The sequence below is a fragment of the Colias eurytheme genome, chromosome 28 (genome assembly GCF_061535395.1).
Source record: "Colias eurytheme isolate Ceu_HAF_F1 chromosome 28, ilColEury1 Martin Lab GWU primary, whole genome shotgun sequence".
Lineage (NCBI taxonomy): Eukaryota > Metazoa > Arthropoda > Insecta > Lepidoptera > Pieridae > Colias > Colias eurytheme.
The window spans coordinates 2,707,372-2,730,962 of record NC_143007.1 but is presented as its reverse complement, the minus strand read 5'-3'; the positions used below and the strand labels follow the sequence as shown (position 1 = coordinate 2,730,962).

The 23,591-nt window shown below is 33.1% G+C and overlaps 1 protein-coding gene across 1 annotated transcript; it reads left to right on the top strand.

Moving 5' to 3' along the window:
* The first annotated feature begins 437 nt into the window (after positions 1-437).
* LOC149896510 (dymeclin) lies at positions 438-16,121 on the top strand. Its single transcript, XM_090117543.1, has 17 exons — positions 438-522; positions 2,268-2,415; positions 3,038-3,184; positions 4,295-4,421; positions 5,079-5,200; positions 5,617-5,736; positions 5,996-6,132; positions 6,764-6,976; positions 7,621-7,697; positions 8,445-8,567; positions 8,941-9,066; positions 9,661-9,823; positions 10,245-10,343; positions 10,492-10,550; positions 11,117-11,287; positions 12,132-12,257; positions 13,477-16,121. Exons 2-17 carry the CDS (start codon positions 2,276-2,278, stop codon positions 13,624-13,626), a joined length of 2,100 nt encoding a protein of 699 aa, XP_089973669.1. The 5' UTR covers positions 438-522; positions 2,268-2,275; the 3' UTR covers positions 13,627-16,121.
* Positions 16,122-23,591: the final 7,470 nt, after the last annotated feature.

The following is a 23,591-nucleotide window of genomic DNA, read 5'->3' as shown; positions in this document are numbered from 1 at the left end:
CCGTATTTGACAGTTTACGTGACATTTTATTATTATCGTTTAATATACTCTATTGGACGGATAAGTTTTATCCAAGCATTGAAAAATCGGCCCTAAAGAATGTTTATTTGAGTGCATGTTTTTATTGAGAAATTAGTGCGCCGTTTGTAGTTATTATGTTATATTTAGATTTCGTTAATTTTCATTGATGTACATGCAATATTGACATATATTTATAGTGGTTAAATGCAAAAAAGTGAAATATATATTGATGTCAGACTTTCTTTAATTAATTGTTTCAATCTTGGTTGTACATATTTGGTTTCATTGATACCATGTATAGTTTTCCTTCCACAGTTTCCTTCCCGCGTCTAAAAGTTCTGTATCTACAAATTAATACATTTTTAGGACTTCACGATGACACTGACAATTGACATATTGTCAATGAATTCGTGGCGTAGAATTGTGGTTTTAATTCGATGGTTTGTTGATGAAAAGTGTCGATTAATTTCCGTGCATAAATTTAACAATATTTACAATAAGGTAAGATTTTAAAAACTGCGGACTGATAGTGTATTGCAACAATCTTTATAAAAAACTGAAACCCGTGTGAATAAATCAATTTTCCGCAAATAAAACAATAATCAATATTGCATCGCATAGGTATCTACCGACTCTAATTAGGAAAATAACACACCTAGATAAATTATATATTACGATCTGTGATAGTGTCAGTTTATCCCTTGTGTAGAAATATATTTTAAGACAAAATACCTACACTTTGAATTCTTATTACACATCATTCTATCAAAATAGGTATATACCTACGTCAATTACGTATTTTTTTGTTTATCAGCTCTCTTTTACGTTGTAGTCGGATATTATTTTGTAGATGACATTATATTTTAAGCTCCTAATTGTGCAGTGCAGGGACAGAGAAACATAATCAAATAAATATATATAATGGCTAAAGCAAATAGTTGCATGTTTAAGTTTAACGTTTATTTCAACACAGAATATATTTGTACCATTGAATTGTAAATTTTAGGAAACAATAATCTATACTAATATTATAAAGCTGAAGTGTTTGTTTGTTTGAACCTGCTAATCTCAGGAGCATATATTATTATAATATATCTACATATACAACTATTACAACTTTCTTCCATGCGCCCCGCAGTTTCACCTGCAGAGCTCTGCTCGTGTTGGTTTTAGTGTGATTATATATAACCTATAGGCTTTTTGATAAATGGGCTATCTAACACGGAAATAATTTTTCAAATTGGACCAGTATTTCCTAAGATTGGCGCATTCAAACAAACAAACTCTTCAGCTTTATCACTGCATAGTATAAAACAAAGTCGTTTTTTCTGTCCCTAAGTCCCTTTGTATGTTTTAATCTTTAAAACTACGGAACGGATTTTGATGCGGTTTTTTTAATACATAGAGTGATTAAATAGGAAGGTTTTAGTGTATAATATACTAGCGACCCGCCCCGGCTTCGCACGGGTGCAATGCTGATACTAAATAAACTACAGGAAAACTGTGAACGTTGTATATAAAAATTCAAAACATAGCGGCCCGCTCCGTCTTCGCACACGCGTATAAAATAGGTATATAGCCGGGCGGCCGGCCGGTACCGCCGCAAATGCTACGTCCCGCAATTTTTAAATCTGTAATATCTTCGAAAATATTCACTTAAATCATACGGTGTAAAGGCCCATATAGATCTATATTAAATGAACAATGTATTGAAGGTATTTAATTGGTTAAGGATTAATGCTGTATTGGTTAAAATCGTATCGAAAATTAGCCATTATTTGTCGTAAAAAGTAAATGACAAAAAAAAGTTATTGTGGGTTATCCATAAGAGATAGACATATACCATCGCGGACTTTTCTATAGACCTTTTCAATGTGTATAATACTTAGTACATTATTTTCATAAAACTCGTAGGGTTCAGCCTGCGTTTGCAATGTAAGCGAAAAAAATGTAATTTTTTACGACATCACATTAGAAACCTCAAAAATAACAGTACTTCTCCACTATTTAATGGATGTTATTATACATATAAACCTTCCTCTTGAAACACTCTATCTATTAAAAAAAACCGCATCAAAATCCGTTGCGTAGTTTCAAAGATTTAAGCGTACAAAGGGACATAGGGACATAGGGACAGGGAAAGCGACTTTGTTTTATACTATGTAGTGATTAGGTTTGAGACAAAGCGGGTGAAGCCGCGGGCGGTAAGCTAGTAATATATAGATTAACACAAACATTTATTACAGTATCAGCCATGGGAATATCAGTGAGTAGATATTCTGATATATCTACCAACGAGGTGGTCGCCAGGTTTTGTTCTAATGACGTTATATGTCCAAATGATCCCTTTTGGAATCAGCTATTGGCCTTCAATATACAGCTGCCAACTAATGCGTAAGTTAAATATTTTATTTTTTACAATCTTACCTTTGTCTAAATTGAACATATTATTGTTTTTGTTGATCAAAATCATTGTATGGAATAAGTTTAACTTATTATGACTTCTTGAATTTTTTTTTATATAAATTTATAATCACTCAATAGATGGCGCGCGGTGTGTCCCTTAGACACATAAAAACTGAAAGAATAGAATAAATTCGATTGCTCTGGCGGGTCACGAGTGGCTAAGTTGGTCAGGCATCCGCCCCAGAATGGCGCGAAGGGAAGCGGGTTCGAGTCCCGCCTCGTGATCGAATTTTTTCTATACTTTATAAATTTATATTTATAAAGCATTTGAATGCCATAAAACCAAAAATATCATTTTTTTTTATGAAATTCTTCTTTGGATTTCTTAATATAAATGTCCTGTTTTGACATTCTAAATTGTATTTAAACATTAAAATTATATATTTAGTTTGAAAAATAATGTAAACAAGTGTTTGTTTATTTAAAGCAGGTATTATTTTCCTCTCTAAGCCTTGTAAAACATCTCTTGCTAAATCGAAAACCACTACACCAATATTATAGTTTTCCATCAACTTAAAAACACAAATTTAATAGCAATCTAATATTTCAGTGACGAACAGCTAATGTTCGATGCAAGTACAGAAGCGTTGCTACAAAAGTTCCTGCAGAATAATCCGCAGACGGGCAACCTTGGTTCCTTAGTGCAAGTGTTTATTACGAGAGCTACAGAGTTACTGGCTGCACCAAATACAGATAAGTAAGTAGAGATGGTTAAAAAGAACACAAATTATTAAACTAGCTGTGCCCCGCTGTTTTACCCACGTTGATCTGCTCCTGTTGGCGTGTCTTAGCGTGACGATAATATATATTATGGACTATTTAACACTGTAAGAATTTTTCAAATCAGACCACCAGTTCCTGAGCATTGAAACAAACAAACTCTTCTGATTTATAATATTATAGTGTAGATTTAAATTACCAACTTAAACAGCATTCATAATGAGTTTTATTGGAAAGTTGAATAGAATTCTCATGGAATGGAATGGGAAACTAAAATGTAGCAACGAAGCAGGCATCTTTTAAAAAAATGTAGTTTCAAATATGTTATCATCTAAACTGTTCTGACATAGTAACATCAATATTAATAAAAGTTCTTATTTTTTGAAGTGAAACTTCTTTATCGGGGTTGGAAAAAAATTTAGTGTAACATTTTTTCGTTACGCGTGACATTTTTCCGTTACGCGTGATTTCGCGTTCCCTACCACGCGTGATTAGACGTATTTCTGTAAAGTTGCATATAGTAAATTATTTTTTGAAAAATAAGGTCATAAAGAAGTTTCATTTCTTACGTGTGTACACTAGTACACGCACACATTTTTTTAGCATTTGAAAACTAAGATTACTACATATAGAAGTTTCTTATAATATTTACAAAAAATAATTTTGTCATTATTTTTGCAGGTTACGTAATTTAAATCATTGAACAAGTGATTACATTTCTATAATATTTAATACCTATATTATATTCTGCATTGTCTTAACTAAAATACTTTTTAAAACCTAAACATACTGAAGTTAGAGTTGAAAGTAACGAAAAATCCATTATAATTGATGTACCTAGGTAGTTGATAACAAAACGCAGCAATGCAACGACTATTAGCAAAGTGAGGGTAGTTGGGTCGAACGTCGTATAAACAACGTCCGAGCCTCTAGGCACGATTTGTACGAATGCGCCACGAGTCAAAGGAAGGTGGCATTTTATAGTATTCGACAGCTAAGCATGTTCTGCCAGGAAATAGTGACAACTATTCATCCACAAAAATATTAAATCAAAGTTACGTTTAACAATATCAATTTTTTCTTTCAGTGTTATGTTGGCATGGCAAAGCTACAACGCAATATTCTTCATCAGATCGGTAACCAAATATCTAGTGGAAATGGTCCCTGAATACGAGTTGTGCAAACATTTAGATGTACAGGCGAAAGTAGTTACAGTGAGTTTAGTTTTTATGGAAAACTTGCGGTATGGTTATGTTATATAAAACTAGTATTATTTAAAGGGGATAAAAGTTGTTTGTAGATCAATAATGTTATTGTAAAAAAATACACCCGTTAAAGTATTAACCGATTGAGCCCCGAACGGCCTGATCGGGCCACGACACAACAGATTTTCTATTGGGTCTGTGATTCCGGGGCCTGATGGATTAATTAAAAAAAATGTTCATTAAGTGTGGTTCAATATTCACCTGTTCATTAACTATAGTTCAATATTCACATGTTTATTAACTGTGGTTCAATATTCACATGTTCATTAACTGTGGTTCAATATTTACCTGTACATTAACTGTGGTTCAAATTTCACCTGTTCATTTACTGTGGTTCAAGTTTCACATGTTCATTAACTGTGGTTCAATATTCACCTGTTCATTAACTGTGGTTCAAGTTTCACCTGTTCATTAACTGTGGTTCAAGTTTCACCTGTTCATTAACTGTGGTTCAATATTCACCTGTTCATTTTCTGTGGTTAAAGTTTCACATGTTCATGTCATTTTGTTAGGATTCGGCAACTAACTTCGCAACATAAATTTCGTTTTAAAATTTATAAAATTATATCTATATGTAGTTAAATAAATAAGTCATTTTTATTACAGTCACCACAACAAGATCCAAACCAAGATAGTACAGTGGAGCAACCAAAAATAGTCACTGGAGAGAGTCGAGTCGAAATGTTAATAGATGCACTGATAAGCCTTATCATTGATGTGCCGATTACGTAAGTATGAGAATTTGAATTATTTCTATATACAGGGTGGAAATTTTCTATGGGGGCTGGAGGGAAAGTACTTTAAATACTGGAGATAGCAATTTTTTTCTCAAGAAACATTCCTTTATTTAAAAAAATAAACTCAATATAACAAAAATTTAAAATTTTCTTCCTTGCCCGGGTTTGAACTAGCCAAAATGAAAAAAAACTTGTTATTTTATTATTCAAATCGATACAAATAATGTTAGTCTGCCAAAAAAACACTAGCCCTTACAAATATAAATATAACGAGTACTATCCCTCCAGGAGTCCAGGGCCCGTAGAATATTTCCACCCTGTATATTGGTTTTCATAATTATAGCTATACAGCTAAACCGCTAAACCAATTTTGATAAAACTTCTCCCACTAATAACTCTATTTTCAGCGACAACACATACCACCTACATTTAGAGTGTATCAACACGCTACTAGTTCTTATGTCTGTCTATATGTTTGCTGGTGTGCACGGAAGTACTAGATTGGTGGAAACTTCTCTTATATATAGGTAAGAGTATTAACTTATGTTTGTATGTATGTTTATGACTGACCCCCTAACGGGGTAGTCTTATAGTAATTTTTGAAAGGAAACTTCTTTAATCGCGTTTAGAGTAAAATGTCAAGGTAGCGTCATGGCAATACCGTCACGGCATGGAGTAAGGCGACGATTTTGGTATCTTTGAATCTTGTCAAAGAAGTTTCACTTCTGACACACACGCTCTTTTTTAATACATAATACTATTATATTATATTAATATTGTCCACAGAACGCTATTTCAAGGTCGATACAGTATGCACGCACCATTATTAGTGAAGACTTTATTAAATAATTTATCCAACATGGCGCCCGCACCACCACAATTTGGGTCACAAGGACCCGGCAGTATGCTGATTAATATTGCTTGTGAGTATTATACTAATCACATTTTTATTTATTTTGTTAATTGTTTATGTGTGGTTTATTTAGACTCAATTTATTTTATGATATGTATTTAAAAAAGATATTTTACTTGATCTATGAATTGTGCTAAATCATTTTATTTTAAATTATTTTTTTAACCTCAACTGTGCTGTGTGCAAACAATTTTGGTTGGCATTTTACCGCAACATGTGATTAAATTTGTGTATAATTAGTCAAAATTGTCAGCTGTGGTGTGTACCTTTTTTAAATAAATAAATATTGTGTATTTTAAATTACAATAAATATCTTTCTTTCTTTCTAATGTGTTACTATGTTAGTAGAGTACATATTAATTTGTCATTTTCCATTTTTGAAGTGAAAACTTCTTTAGCGGCGTTGAGCACTTTTTCTGTAATGGGTATAAAATCTTAAACTCGCGTCAGGACACGTGACCTGATCGAAAAAGCGTAAGACGGATGGATATCAAACATGCTCAACGTTAATAATCAAGTTTTCACTTCTGCCGGCACTCCCCCAGTGCAACCCGTCTTTTTTATTATATGTATTCCATGTTTTGTAGGTACGATTGTATGTACACTGTTCTGATTTTGATGAGATTTATCTTATATTCCAGCATCCCTTTGGAGCATGCTATCACTCAGTTCCCCAACACCCCCAACAATATACAGCGCTCCACCGGCCCATAGACGTGAACTAGCAGAACGACTCGCTAGAGAACACCCTCTAGCTAACCAGTCGTGTTTACTGCTACTGGCGTTAGCCAATCACTCGATAGACGACGATAATCTGTATAGATGTGCGTTGTTGAAGTGTGAAGATGCTGCCGGTAAGTAAATGTGACTAAAAAAACACAAAAAATGCGATATATATCCAAAAAAATACAAAAAATCTATTGTACATGACGAAAAAAATTATGGCAAATTACTATGATTAACACTGACTAACTTATTAACGGATTAAGTGACTGACAAAGACAACTAACTCATTGACACACTAATAAATAGTACCTAAAGTGCAAAGAGAACACCCTCTAGCTAACCAGTCGTGTTTACTGCTACTGGCGTTAGCAAATCACTCGATAGACGACGATAATCTATATAGATGTGCATTGTTGAAGTGTGAAGATGCTGCTGGTAAGTGACTTGAAACCACAAAAAACAGTGTTGGTACATGACTAAAAATATGATAGAAAATGATTGGGACTAACACTTACTTATTGACTAACTAATTGATCGATTTACACTCCAGTAAAATGTGCAACGAATATAACTTTTTAAAATATTCCTAATTACTTTTGGTCAGGTCAAATCCCAAATTGTCAGAATTTTATTTATATAATTAATAGTAATAGAAAGTAGGTTATATATACTGCAAGAGAATTTTCGGCACCTGTTTGCTATGTGCTATAACAATTTCAAAGCGCTCTTCTTAGTCTGTTAAATAAGTATTCAACTTGAAATATATTTACAGAAACGTCAGCGACCACACCACAAAAAGATACCAATCTTCCGGGACAGATCACACCGCCACGGATAGACATGGTCGCCGTAAGTAATATTTATTCTAAGTATATTTTTTACTCACATGAATTTTCGTTTTGACAGTTTTTTTATGTATATTTTTTTTAATTACCCAGATGAAAAAAATAATTCCGTTTAGACATTATTTGCTTTGATAGTAAGACAAATTACTATATGCCAAGGACATAATTCACTTTTTCATAATTATCTCAAACATCAAGACTTGTCAAACAAAATTGCACTATATTCCCACCCCCACAAGGTACATTCATATCATAATCTTCAAAGACTTGCCAAGCCAAATTGCACCTTATTTTCATCACCATAATTCACATATTTGCTTCAATTGACTCCATATTATATCTGTCAAACAAAATTGCACCTTATTCCCAGCTTCAAAAGTCTATCTTATACGTACTACAATATACGTTTTCCAAAGGCTTTTCAAACAAATTTATACCTTATTTCTAGTTATACAAGGCGCTATGTGTGTCATAATTGACACATTCGCTCCATTAAGCTTCTTATCAAATAAATTACTCCTTAATTAAATACTTGTCAAGCAAAATTGCACCTTATTTTCATCACCATAATTCACATATTTGCTACAATTCACTCCATATCTGTCAAACAAAATTGAACCTTATTTCCGACTTCATAAGTCTATTATTATTTATACGTTCTCCAAAGACATTTAAAACAATATTGTGCCCTATTTCCAGCTGCAAACTTCGTTCCAAAGTGTTTTCAAGCTAATTTGAACCTTATTTTCAGCTACATAAGGCGCTATGTGCAACCGCCGGCTGCGAACATTCGACACTATTATTATATTTGATGCTACATTCGTGCAAAGCGTACAAACGTCATGTCGCTAATGAAACGCATATTGAGAATTTGGTGAGTTTTTTATATGAATATTTGTATTTTTTTTGTGATTTATGAATTAATTATTTATTGCATAAGCACATGATTTAAAATACTGTTGCTCAAAATATTTTTTTTTTTTTAAATACATACACATTTATTAATTCGTGTTTGTTAATTCTGAAAAAAAATTAAAACAAACAGCTCTAAATGCGACATATTATTACAGTAAATGCTCGATCCATTTTTCGGTATTTTTTCGCCCTCTGAACTCAATTTATTAATGCAAATAGTGTCAACAGTGCGAAGTACTATGAAACTTGTCTTAAAAAAAATATTTTTTGTATTTTTTTTTTACTTTTTTACATTGATCTTTTCATTAATAAAATAAACATTTTTTCAACAGATAGTACCAATACTTCAAGTGCTATATAACGCGCCAGACAGCAACTCCCACCACATATACATGTCCCTTATAGTGTTGTTAATATTGACTGAAGACGAGGCTCTTATTAGAAATGTACATCAAATTGTGAGTATTTTTTTTGTAGATTTTTAAGCTATTGCATAGCTTCTATCGCGGGCCTTGAGTGCGGGGACCGAATCCAGAAATTCCGTAACGAAAAAACCTCACGCTCCCCACGGGGACGGGCGCGGAGGTGTGGCTTGAAGGCATAGCATGCAATAGCTTTACCGCGGCAGTCCCCGAGTGACACACGTCTTTTTTTTAATGTGATGTTTATATCTTGCTTGAAGATTGTTTAGTGTTCTTATGTAGCTTTAATAATTATGTCCAAACATTTGTTTGTATTCTAACGCGGATTAAATATATTGGCGAGATTTTTTCTAAAAAATTAAGTTTCTGAAAAAAAAATTGCAAATAAATGATATATTATTACGACTATAACAACACAATAGAGATTTTAGTTTCTTGATTTTACGCGTCTACATTCTTACTTCATATAATACTATTTTTAATTTAAATATTATTCCCTATTTAACTGACAAAAAAATAAAATATTTAAGTACTTGTTAATTTTTTGCAATATTTCCTTCACATATTATGTTTAAAAACCTTTTTTTTAATGAAGTACTTGTTCATTTTTCACAAGTTTTTCCTTCGCAGATGTTAAAAAACCTAACCTGGTACGGTGAGAGATCAATATCGGAGATATCTCTAGGTGGTCTAATGGTTTTGGTCGTTGTTCGAGCGTTACAATACAATATGGCGCGGGTTAGAGACAAATATCTGCATACGAATTGCTTAGCGGCGATCGCTAATATGAGCTGTGAGTACTATCATCAATATACAAAAAATATAGTTAAAAAAATCGTATGTGCCGAGCACACGTATCAGAAGTGAAACTTCTTTGGCAAAATTCAAAGATACCTAAATCGCATTACTCCATGACGTGACGGTATTGCAATGACACGACCTTGAAATTTTACACTCGACGCGCCTAAAGAAGTTTCACTTCAAAAAATCTTATCTAAAAATAGCCTATTAAAAGGTTGTCAAAGTGTCCTAGGGGCTATATATAAAACATGCATTGAAATACACACCTTATATCATAGCAGTAATGTTCAAAGTCCGTTGTATCGCTCATTAGAAAACTCTGCCTGATACACAGTTAAGCCGAGTTTCGCTTCGGACACTTTTTCATCGTGATTGTTTAGCATGAAAATTTCTGAAAAAAAAAATATTTTCAGGTGAATTCCGAAACCTTCATCCATATGTGGCGCAGCGGTTAATATCATTGTTTGAAACTTTGACAAAACGAAGAGCTAGGTTGTGCAGTGAGATTGAAGGTATATACAGACAAACTGACGTATAATAAAACTATCTTTTATGACAATAAGTCCATCATAGAGTCATGATAATAATTATATTATGTTGTTTTTTTTATGAATTTTGATAATATTCAGTAACTCAAAAAAACATTAAAATCTTTTACAGGTGGTGATATTAATAGTATAGAACTGCCGCATCACGCGGAAGAAAAGACTGAAGAAATTGTAAGTTCATTTTTTAACACTTGTTTTTAATTATTTATACCTCTAAACCAAGTTTAAAAACTAAAAAGAAGTTATAATACAAACCTACATTTGTGGAAATAAACTCAAACAACCTCAAACATTTATTTATTCAATTAGACTTCTTATAAAAGCACTTTTTAAACGTCATAACATTTTCAACATTTACCACCGATTCGGAAAGCAGTATCTACGGAGAAGAACAGGCAAGAAACTCCATTGTTGATCTTTTATAATGTACAAGCGGTCCGCCCCGGCTTCGCCCGTGGTACATATTTACGTTTTCTCTACTTAAGAACCATCCTCGTACTTCACGGAATATAATAAAAAAAGAATTATCGAAATCGGTCGACCCGTTCACGCGTGATGCCGTGACCAAGGAAAACGGGTTTCATTTTTACATATATAGATAACGCAATCTATATTGTATAATGACAAACTAAATACAATGTGAACTGTATTGACGTATTATTTCTTTCGCCATTTCTACAGCGAAGAGCCCGCAAAAACTTGCATTTTTTTTTCAAAATACTATTTTTAATTCACAGATGGAACACATAGCAGTACTGGACGAAGTACTGCGAATGTTACTAGAAATAATAAACTCCTGTCTCACACACCAATTATCCAACAATTTGAACCTTGTGTACGCGCTGCTTCACAAGAAGCAGCTGTTCCAGCAGCACTCGCACCACAGTATCGCGCAGAACGTTGAAATGGTGAGTAGATAAATAGTACAGGGACAAAGTGACCTTGTGTACGTGCTGCTTCACAAGAAGCAGCTGTTCCAGCAGCACTCGCACCACAGTATCGCGCAGAACGTTGAAATGGTGAGTAGATAAATAGTACAGGGACAAAGTGACCTTGTGTACGCGCTGCTTCACAAGAAGCAGCTGTTCCAGCAGAACTCGCACCACAGTATCGCGCAGAACGTTGAAATGGTGAGTAGATAAATAGTACAGGGACAAAGTGACCTTGTGTACGTGCTGCTTCACAAGAAGCAGCTGTTCCAGCAGCACTCGCACCACAGTATCGCGCAGAACGTTGAAATGGTGAGTAGATAAATAGTACAGGGACAAAGTGACCTTGTGTACGTGCTGCTTCACAAGAAGCAGCTGTTCCAGCAGCACTCGCACCACAGTATCGCGCAGAACGTTGAAATGGTGAGTAGATAAATAGTACAGGGACAATGTGAACACGGTGTACGTGCTGCTACCACATAAAATTTTCTATTTTCTTTATAACGCGATACCCTAATTAAAACTAGTCGGAAAAACGCGTGTAAAAGTCGATTTTCATTGTAACAATTACAATTTACAGCTTTAAAATGTTTATAATTTAAAATCATGCTTGATTGATAGGTACTCAAAACGAGTAGAGAGTTTGTAATAGTTTGACGTTAATACCACGCAAAAACAATAAGCATTTTGATTTCACGCACATTACGCTTTCGTCTATTTAAATAATATATACCGGGCGGATTGTGAACGTACTCCTTTATTGAAGTCGGGTAATAAATTAGAAATCGATCACAATAATTAAAGTATTTATTACAATTTTCAGGTGATAGGATATTTCTCAACCCGCCTCCAAAGGGTGCAAGAAGGTGCGGGAGGGGAGCTCGGTGTAACAGAAGTTTTGCAATGTATTAAAAAGGGAGCGGAACAATGGTCTAGTGATAGACTAAAGGTAAGTTAAGTGTTAGATTCGTGCTTAGGGATTTTTAAAGTTATGGATATTTTAAAATAGCGATACGAAAGCCGAAAGAGTTACCATGATTCAATATCTTCATATTTTTGTGGATGAATAGTTGTCACTATTTCCGATCATGCTTAGTTATTGAATACTATAAAACGCCGCTTTCCTTTGAATCGTGGGCATTCGAACGAATCGTGCCTAGGGGCTTGGACGTTGTTTATACGACGTTTGACCCAACTACCCTCACTTAGTTAATACTCGTTGACTTGCTGTGATTTGTTATCAACTGTCTACACCAATTAGGCAGTTGTGTAGAATGGCAGTACATTTTTATTACATTCAAACTAATATTTAACCTAGCTCCCGTGCAATTTCTAAAAGTATTATATCCGGTGTGGGAAAGTGATGGCGCTAGACGACCTATACGGTCGGCTAAATGACGTAACGGTGTAATTTTTTTTTTATATTTTTAAATACATATAAAATACAATAATTTGTAACAATTACTGTGTATTTATTGAATGAAATAGTCTTGCAGATAGTTCTGTGGTTGCAGTGCTTTATGCACCCCATCACATTTTCATTGGAGTGTTTTCATATTGTTTTGTCTACAAATTGGTACGATATCTTTCTTATAAAATCATTGACCTTCCATACGATGTTCGTTTTACCCATAAACAAAATTGAATTTAAAAATCTATATACATATAATAAATCTGTAGAAGGGTCAATTCTGTACATTGAAAATATTGAAAAAATAATTGCAGGGGGTGTTACTGGATCGATACCAAACCCAAATATGTGATTAAAAAAATTTTTGTCTGTCTGTCTGTCTGTATGTGAAGACATCACGTGAAAACTAACGGTTCGATTTCGATTAAACTTGGTATAATTATTAATTATACCTTATTATCCTGGCGTAAAATAGGATACTTTTTATCCTGGAAAAATACGTAGAAAAAAAATTAAACTTAATTTTTCAGTTTTATCCATAGACGTTGTTCTGTAGAACCGCGAACACACGTTGAGTATTATTATAGGCCTAGCCGTATTTGGGTCTAATAGATATTTATAAGATGTCATTGTAAGAGTTACTCAAAATGGAGAAATAAACCATCCACGCGAAGACCGACATCCGTGCGGACGGAGTCGCGGGCGGAAGCTAGTTTATAATAAAACAAAATATATTAATTATTTATGAACTCCACAGAAATTCCCCGACCTCAAGTTCCGTTACGTAGAGGAGGAACGGCCAGAGGAATTCTTCACTCCCTACGTATGGTCACTAATTAGTTCATGCGGGAACATTTACTGGGCGAGTGAGTGCGCGACGAGAGCTTCAACCGAACTGCTGGCATAGTGGCGATACACGGGTATTTATATGGCGAGGAGTGGATGGATTTTATAACTACCCGCAAAAATTTTGAACTGGATATTTTAATGTGAGATATAAAAAAAGTGGATTTATTGACAAATGTGGGATTATATAGTGTGTGAGATGTATATGTAATGTATGATCAATATTTTAACTACCCGCATAATTTGAAGATTTTATTTAATTGTTTTGGACACATTGTATGATGTAATAGCTCACAAATTTATAACCAGAGGAATTTTTCACTTTCTAATAAACTCATGTGATAATATTTTCAACTAAACTGCTGCCATAGTCTTTAATCTTTTTATTGCGAGGAATGGGTGAATTTTATTACTACCCGTAAAAATTTTAAAGTGGAATTTTTTGATAAATGTGGGAACTGCAGTGCGTGGGATGGTATATATGTAATGTAGAAAATATTTTTTGACTACCCGCATAATTTTTGAGGTGGTCTGTTGTCGGTTTTTGGCCTACTACGGATATTACAGAAATTGTATATATAGATCTGTAATAGCTGAATTTTATAACTATCCATACGATTTAAGAGTTGGAATGTACGTCATTTTTGCATCACAGTCACTGCCACTGTATGGATCCAATATGTCATCATGAAGCTACAGGTATGACCCATGAGATGTTTGAAGAATTTGATAACTACCCGCATAATTTTGCATTCAAATTTTGTTGCTATCGAATATCAGGATTTTGTCATTGCCTGCATGAACATAGAATATAGTAGATGGAACTGTTCATGTTAAAAACACAAGGTATAGATATGTGTGAGGAATTTTGTAACTACCCGCATTATTTCTGAGTAAAATTTTTCATCATTTTTGTAACCACTGCAACTACATATGTATACAAGTACCGTCGTTGTATAGGTGATGTATTGTTTTAACTAACCGCATAATATAATTATTGTTATTTTTTTATTATTTTATGATTATTGACAATGTATTAAATGTTATCAAATAATAACTACCTATATGTGTCTTCTGAAACCTATTTTTGTTTCTACCTCCAAAATAAAATGTTTTTAATTTGCATTTAGTAATTAATTTTATTTATATATTTAAATGTTTTATTATGATTGAACTAAAGTTTAAAGAATTATAGAAATTGATAAGGACCAAAATTGTATGGATATATGATATTTTATGTACTGCCTAATAGTAATAAAATAATATTATCTAGTGGTAATAATTTAAAAAAAAGACCGTGTGTGCTGAGCACACGTGTCAGAAGTGAAACTTCGCAAGATTCAAAGATACCAAAATCGTCGCCTTACTCCATGACGTGACGGTATTGCCATAACGCGACCTTGATATTTTACTCTCAACACGCCTAAAGAAGTTTCGCTGCAATAATCTTCCTTCTTGCTGCTAAATAATATAGTTATCTATAATAGGATTGCACATATTATGTAAATAAATTTTTTAACACTTTCATTGTAACGTTTTTTCGCATTTATAATGTTTCAATGCCATTACAAAATTAAGCTCTTCTCCTTATAATAGCCCCTAATAATAATAGCTTTTAAGAAGGATTCTGTTTTTATGTATTAAAGTATGTTGGTCAGTTGGTAGCCAATTTAAATGTGTTAAGTCGAAAAATCTTAGATTTGAATTACTTCTGGAATATAGGGTGTACTTTCAATATGATGGTTATTTATATAAAAAAATAAAAAAGGTTTGTATGGGGTAAATATAAAAAAAATGTGTATATATTAAATTGTATCATAATACGAAATGTATAAAATAATTGATTTTATTACGCGAAATTAGAAAAAAAGCATTTTTTTTATTTAGAATTTGAACAGTTTATAATATTGTTAGCTTGATAAAAAAAACTCACCTTTTCCACACGAACGAAGCAAATAAGTAGAAAATTTTCCTGAAAATATCATATGCTTGTTGCCTAAGTTTCAATTATTCATCATCATCATCATCACATACGTTCCCACTGCTGGGACAAGGGCCTCCTATGAGGGTACAGGCCATAATCCACCACGCTGGCCAAGTGCAGATTGGATGTCACATGTCGTCGAACTTTTGATTCTTGGACAAAGTTTCAATTATTAATTATTATATTATTTAGATACATATTTATTAAGCGATTGCATAGCTTCTATCGCGGGCCATGAGCGCAGGGACCGAATCCAGAAATTTAGTAACGAAAAACCTCACGCTCCCCACTCCGACGGGCGCGGAGGTGTGGCTTGAAGGCATAGCATGCAATAGCTTTGCCGCGGCAGTCCCCGACTGCCACACGTCTGACGTCTTTTACTTTCACTGAATTTATCTTAAAATATATAATATATTAATTTAGTCATAAGCTATATGTAATTTATTCATTGTAAATACAATTTAGTCTTCAATTAGTTTTAGTAATATAGAAATAACCATTGCAATATTACTTGTAATTTATTTAATAAAAAATGGTATGCTTTTCATGTCTATTCATTTTAAACTCTATTCGTGCTCTATTCAAAAACTTGTCTATATGTTATTAGTCTATGGTTTAATTTTTTTAATTAAAATTTGGTTTTTTATCTGTAAACAAAAATGTGTGGGTTCTAATAGGCTGATTTTTGTTTGCATAGTATTTTAGTGTCATGTAATATAACAAAATGTAATATAAATTACAATAAATAAAATAATATTTACCTACTATTGTTTTTCATTTCTCTCTAACCCCCTTAGATCTGATAGAACTTCCTACAATAAAAATAAAGAGTTCAATACTATCCTCAAAGTGATCTGCACAACAATATTAACTTACTAGATTTCCGCCCGCGGCTTAGCCCGCGCTGTCTAAGGAAAACCCGCATAGTTCCCGTTCCCGTGGGATTTCCGGGATAAAACCTATCCTATGTGTTAATCCAAGTTACCCTCTATATGTGCGCTAAATTTCATTGTAATCGGTTCAGTAGTATTTGCGTGAAAGAGTAACAAACACACACACATCCTCACAAACTTTCGCATTTATAATATTAGTAGGATAGGATAGGATGAGAACATCGCGCCTCTTTACACCACTTTTGGTCTTTTGCCTTAAAAACCATGTATGTACTACGTTACAAAGACCTGACACTTTGGAGCATTTCATAATGTATTTCCCATGTATTTCACTATTTCCGCAATAGTCACAACGCAATTTGTCATGAACTGTGACGTCACACGAAGCGTGCCAAATGGCCGCGCCCGCGTCGTTTGAATTGTGGATTTGAGTTAAGTATTTTAAAAAAAATTTTTTATATACTTACTTCTAAGTACTTTTTGGCTGCGAAATTTTTCCACCCTATATAAAATGTTGTAAATATCGGATAAAAAAAATAAAAAAAATCATGCATATTGCAACATACAACATACCTAGTAGGTTACAATTAATAAATTTTTAAAATTTAATATTCATTAACCCATTGACCACCGAGCGCCCCGATCGGGCCACGACACAATAGATTTTCTATTGTGTCTGTGATTCCGGGGCCTGATGGAAACAACAGTTTAAAGTTAAAAGTTTTGCAATATGATTCTCAACTTAATTTTTTAGAATTCGTTGAATAAAAATTGTTCAAGAAAAAGTTTTTTGTTTCTCTATTTTACTAAGCACTACACAGTAATTACTAGATTTATTATAATAACATAAAATTAATTTGGAAATGACTGCATACTGCTTGCAATAAAAGGATAGTATTCACCGAAGTATTCACAGATAGTATTATAAAAATCGATATTTTCCAAAAGACCAGCATCCATGTTGTTCATATAAACGTCACGTCAAGCGGCTTGGCTGTCTATCGTAAAACCATAGCCTCTCCGCCCGCAATATCTATTTAAAAAAAATGAATCAATCAATCGCGTTCGAAATTGTTTAGTGAGTGATTGTGATTGTTTGTTTTTTTAAATCGTTAGCGAAAAATCTTAATTTAAAACAAAGAGTGAACTTAATCGGACGTATATTTGTTTAGTGTTTTTCAAGCTGTAAATTACGGATGGTAGCTCAGTGCCGACAGGTATGTTCATTATCATTGTTCTTTACAACATTTATTTTATGTTCCAATTTTATTTCCGCTGCTATAAATATTATTTTCCTTCCCACAATTCTGTATTTGTTAAGAGCACAATACGATTCATTCTAGAAATATATAATCGTGGTAAAAGAAATTAATTTACCCTCAGAAGTTTAATAATTTTGATTAGAAATTAATCATCCAAAACAACGGTCAAAAAGCAGTTCGATACAGATAGAAGTCGCGAAAATTGCCTGTAACACCTGATTATAATATTTAAAATTAAGTTAAAAACGTATTTTAAGTTAATTCTTTCTAAAATTAATCATAATCCTAATTATCCTTGAGTATTCTTCAATCTTCATACAATCTTAAATTTGCAAAACATTAAATACAATTCATTTCCCAATTACATTGGGGATGTCGTTTTGGGATCATGGGGAGTGCCTAGTATGAAGTAGCTATTTGTAAGGAACATAAAAGTTAATATATGACAATTAGGTAGTTAATTATTATTCATTTCTTCCTATCACAAACACTATTTCATCAACTGAGCACCCATCCATCCTTCCACCCCACTTAACGTTGCTTACCCTAAGCCGGGTGGTGTTTCAAGTCAAATATCTCCATGAGGAGTGGTCAATTTAATTTATTTAATTTATTAGTTATAAATATTAAATATTCCAAGGTATATAAAAACAGATGATAAGATTATATCACATGACATCTAAAATATTCAATGTGGTTTAGCATAATGAGAAATTAATCCAATTGCATAAGAGATACAGAAATTTTTATTGAATCAAGTAAATATTATACTAGCTTTCCGCCCGCGGCTTCGCCCGTTTTGTCTAAAACATAATAAATAAATTATATACTAAAACCTTCCTCTTGAATCACTTTATCTATTAAAAACCGTATCAAAATCCGTTGCGTAATTTTAAAGATTTAAGCATACATAGGGACATAGGGACAGAGAAAGCGACTTTGTTTTATACTATGTAGTGAAGAAATGATCAGATTTATAGCTCAATGAATGTACAGGGAAGTCCGTGTTTCCTAGTGGGGTATGGAAAAATGCATAATGCATACATGTTTCACTGATCAATTTTCTTTTGGGAAACGTAGGTCATCAGCCTTCCGAGTCCTGCCATTCCGTGACATTTTTCAATCCAGGACTCGGAATAGGTGTAGAATATAGGCAGGTATTTGCACACAATTTATCACTACAAATATAAGTACTATCTCAATCAAAGAGATTTGATATTAAATAACATCTAAGGATGTTCTGGCTGTTCATCAACTGAAAGGCCTGTGTGAGTATTTATAAGAACTATAAATATTAGGCCCATGACCTCGTAAACCCTTCCGCTACGGCCAAAAGGCTGAAAAGGAAGGATGTATTCAAGAAGGCAGACGAGACGCTGGTCTCTTCGCCTACATAATCTTAAGTCACCTCATCTGATAAAAGTCTTGCGACTGATTGCAGATCACAATAGCAAAAAAAAAATAAATAAATAAATATTAGACTCTGCTTGCGTTCTTAAATAAAATGCCATGGGAATGAGAATTTTAATATGGCAAAAAGTTTTCAGTCGCCCCCTAGTCACCAGACACAAAAATCCTTATTAAAAATCATGAAAGAAGTACAGACAAATACAATTTTGCATTCATAATGTCAGTAAGGATTTAATTTGATATTAACTACTAGCGGTCTGTCCCGGCTTCGCCTGTGGTAGATGAGAACTATCCTTGTACTTCAAGGAATATGATTAAAAACAGAATTACAGAGTCGGTTCAGCTGTTCTTGAGTTTTGGGTTACCAACACATTTTTATTATATAGATTTTCCAACACAACAAGACACCAAAACCTAACTTCTTATATTTTATACTAGATTTCCGCCCGCGGCTTCGCCCGCGTTTTCAAAGGAAAACCCGCATAGTTCCCGTTCCCGTGGGATTTCCGGGATAAAACCTATCCTATGTGTTAATCCAAGTTACCCTCTATATGTGTGCTAAATTTCATTGTAATTGGTTCAGTAGTTTTTACGTGAAAGAGTAACAAACATCCATACATCCATAAATCCATACATCCATACATCCTTACAAACTTTCGCCTTTATAATAGTATATTAAGATGAAACTAATTAAAAATTAATGTCTATTTCTAAATGGAAAAATAGAGCTATTACACCGATAAACTCATAAGTGAACCCTTGTACTGTGGAATTTCACAGATAAAATATAATTATGCAACGCTCCTACATTCCGCTAAACCTATTAAGATTAAATACAGATAATCTTTATGTTGTTCTCATTAACCTGTAGAATAAGATTGTATCTATGGATCTTTAATTTTTTGTTTTTGTTTTGTAACTGTGTTGTGGGAATGTTTGCAAAGTTGTGAAACAATATTTATTAATGCTGTACCCCCCGGTTTCACCCGCATTTCTCCGCTCCTGTTGGTCTTAGCGTGATGATATATAGCCTATAGCCTTCCTCAATAAATGGGCTATCTAACACCGAAATAATTTTTCAAATCGGAACAGTAGTTCTTGAGATTAGCGCGTTCAAACAAACAAACTGTTCTGCTTTATAATTTTAGTATAGATTTATCCAGATTATTGGTACATTAATTAGAGTTAATTTTTGTCCTAATATATAAATAAATTTAAAGCGATATCAAGTAAATTAGGTAATTACTCTGTGAGTGAAGTTCCATGTCTTTTAATAGGGTAGATTTTGACTAGAGTTCCATTCCAACTAAGAATAGTTAGAATCAGCGCCATTTTGTGACGTCATAGCAGTTAATTCAAAATTAAGGAAACCTAAAAGTTAAGCAATAATTATTTTATTTAAATTTGATGTAGGAGTCAGGCCAAATGTAATAAAACATAGTTTTTCAAATCACATTTGACACGAGTACATTTGCGTTATTTTTCTTGGTTTGATCGCGTTTTACACTAGATTTAGTTTTATTGCATTAATTAATCTCACGCTCTAAACAAATAATACGAGTTTCCTACCTGTAATTCCCAATCATGTATAATAAGTAGTCGTTTTTTTACATAACAACATTTTACACACACCACAGAAGAAGTCCGCTTCTAACTCGATAAGTTAGATAATCTAACGCCTTGTTCGATAGCTATAAGCTAGTCTTCATACATAGGCTTCAACTAGTTTCAAACATATCATAATTCAGTGAGGACTGAGGCGCTAAAGTGAGACAAGTATAGATATACAATATCTGTATGTCTGAGCAACATGTTCACACATTCGTGTTGACCATTCATCACTCGACAAAAATATTCGTTTACGAATATCGTTGCTTACCACTGTTCACTTATATACTTACGTCTTTTTCTTCGATTACATCGCGATTTTCAAAGCAAATAGCGCGTGCCATGTTTGCATGTGCATGTTCGTTGTTCGCACGAATGTGTAAATGCACCATTACGTGCTTATGTACGTTGACACACACACATACCTACAAAAATGTTCAATAGAACTGATGCCCTTACCGCGTACGGGCGGATTGAGCCAAAGTGGCTTAGTTTGAATTGCCTCACTTTTCTAGTCACAGTTTCTAGGCGATACTGTTCCAAGGAAGTTAGGTTATATAAAATAATTGAATTATTATTCAACAAAGCGTTAATTATTTATCCATTGGCCGTTTGAAAGCGTTCTGAACGCCTTACAAGTGGTCCGCGTTTGGATGTGTATGTCACTTGCATCCTAATTCGTGTATACTAGCTGAGGTGTTGGGTTTCTCTTGTCGTTTTATTTTGTTTGTGGTTTATATTGGACTTAAAAAGTTTAGAAATAAATATATTCCATAGGATGGAATTTTGGATTTCTCACCCCTAGATATTCAGCTGTAGGTAGGTACGTATTATTCTTAAAGAAAATAAGTTATAAAATGATAATATATTTAAAACTTACCTTCAATCACTCTTAGGTAATTTTATAGGATAACTAAACTCATAAATCTTGAACGTTTCTTTTTTATCATGAAATTATTTACTTTTTCAATTTTGAATAATTGCTATGAAAAGCAAACATTATTATCTATTGCTTTAAGAGTTTATTCTAATAGTACCTAATAACATACAGACAACCTTATCAGCCGTTGCATTCCAATAGAAAAATTATTTCACACTCCCTTTTTTGGATGACATCGGTTTCCCGCCATGAATTTTGACAGTGACAGACGCGAAGCAGCGCGCGCGATCGTGTGTTCGAAATTTAAAATTTTATGAAAACATTTTGGAACCTTTGTTTTCGGCCAGCGTTCTATTTTCTTTTTTTTTTTCGGGAATTATGTATGTGAGTCGGCTTATTTTAGAAGTGTGAACCCAAAGAGGAGTGATTTTTAAAGATTTATACCGGAAAAAAGAATAGTTTAAGTAAATATCTTTCGATTTTATAGTTTAGACTTTAGGTGTTATTCTCCATACACCATTATTTTTGTTCTGCCTTTTGTATCTTTGAAATAATGGCAATAGTTTTGCAATTAAATTATTCAATTGAAGTTACATCGTCCGATGCAGACACACAACAGACTACAAAAGAATATGTGAAAAAGAAAAAAAAAATACAGTCGCGTTTAAATCTAGAATTGCAAAACGACTAGCGAAGGACCGCGGCTTTGTTTGCGTTCCTTAGGTACTACAAGAGAAAAGTGATTCAAACATTTTGAATCTGGCTCAATTCCAACGAACTCATTCTGCAGTTGTCAGAGCGGTGTATACGCAAGATTTACAGATAAAATACAGGGTTTACTACAAGTAGGTGTGTTATATGAAAATTTAGTGCAAATTTATGTGATATTTTTCATTTAAAATTATTGAAGCTGGTATTTGTAAGATCTAAAAATAACAATTCTCTTCCGTCATAAAATTTTCTATAAATAAAATTAGTTGTTAATTGTTATGGATATCGTGAAATAGATAAAAAAATTACGCGCTCGACGGTATAAAAAAGTGCCTGTAACGCAAACTTCAGTAAATTATATCTATTTAGATACAGTAAGAACTACTTCAATATTTATTGTAATATTTTTCATTTCTATTATCGCAACTACCAGAGTTTATTTAAGTCTTTCTTAGTTTACTTTACATATTAAAACATATAATTTTCTTAGCTTTAAAAACAATAAAATGAGTATATTATTACAGTCCAACGTTGAACTGCAAGCGGTATCGAATAAATTAAGGATGATAATCTCTTCGTCCGTTTGATGCTGTCCTCAACTAAAATAATACTAAAGCTGCGTTCACATGTGTATTTAAATAAAATTATTTAACCGACTGTGAGTTAGAAGGAGGGTTATGTTTTTTCGAGTGTTTATAATGTAAATATATTAGCACATTCTAGCTCGATGGAAAAGTGAAGAGATTTATAAATTTTTCCCTAAAATCGTTGTTTACGTAGTTTGCGAATTAATGTGAAATGTATTTTATTAAAATTTCAGAATGAAATCTATCTTTGTATCAAATTTCATACTACCTTCATATCCAATAGGTTTTGCATGTATTTCTGTATCAAATTTTAAAGAGATCCGAATAGTATATTATGTATGTATGTGTGAATGAATAAGAAACATCCATCCATTCAATTTTCAAGTATAATGTGACCAGTTAAAAAATAAATATTAAATTAACGGATATTTTAAAAACTTGAGCGGTTGTAGACAGAACGTCTGAACGATCTTTCATTTCTAAGTACCGTGTTTATTCTGAATATCGCGGAAGACTCTGTTTATTCACGTGGTTTTGTTTATGATTCATGACCGATTCTTATAATATGTATCTCTATTGGATGCGGAAATATTAGTTTTTATTTATGTATATTTTATTTGCGTTGCGTTTAGGGTACTAAATAATGTTGTCCGTGTGAAATTCTAAAATATAGGTATTTTAGAATTTCGAA

Excerpts from the sequence above, each read along its gene's own strand:
- LOC149896510 (XM_090117543.1), top strand. The coding sequence starts at position 2,276 with ATGGGAATATCAGTGAGTAGATATTCTGATATATCTACCAACGAGGTG. Across the intron at positions 9,067-9,660 it reads TTAGAAATGTACATCAAATT|ATGTTAAAAAACCTAACCTG; the intron begins GTGAGTATTTTT and ends TTTCCTTCGCAG. Across the intron at positions 11,288-12,131 it reads TCGCGCAGAACGTTGAAATG|GTGATAGGATATTTCTCAAC; the intron begins GTGAGTAGATAA and ends TACAATTTTCAG.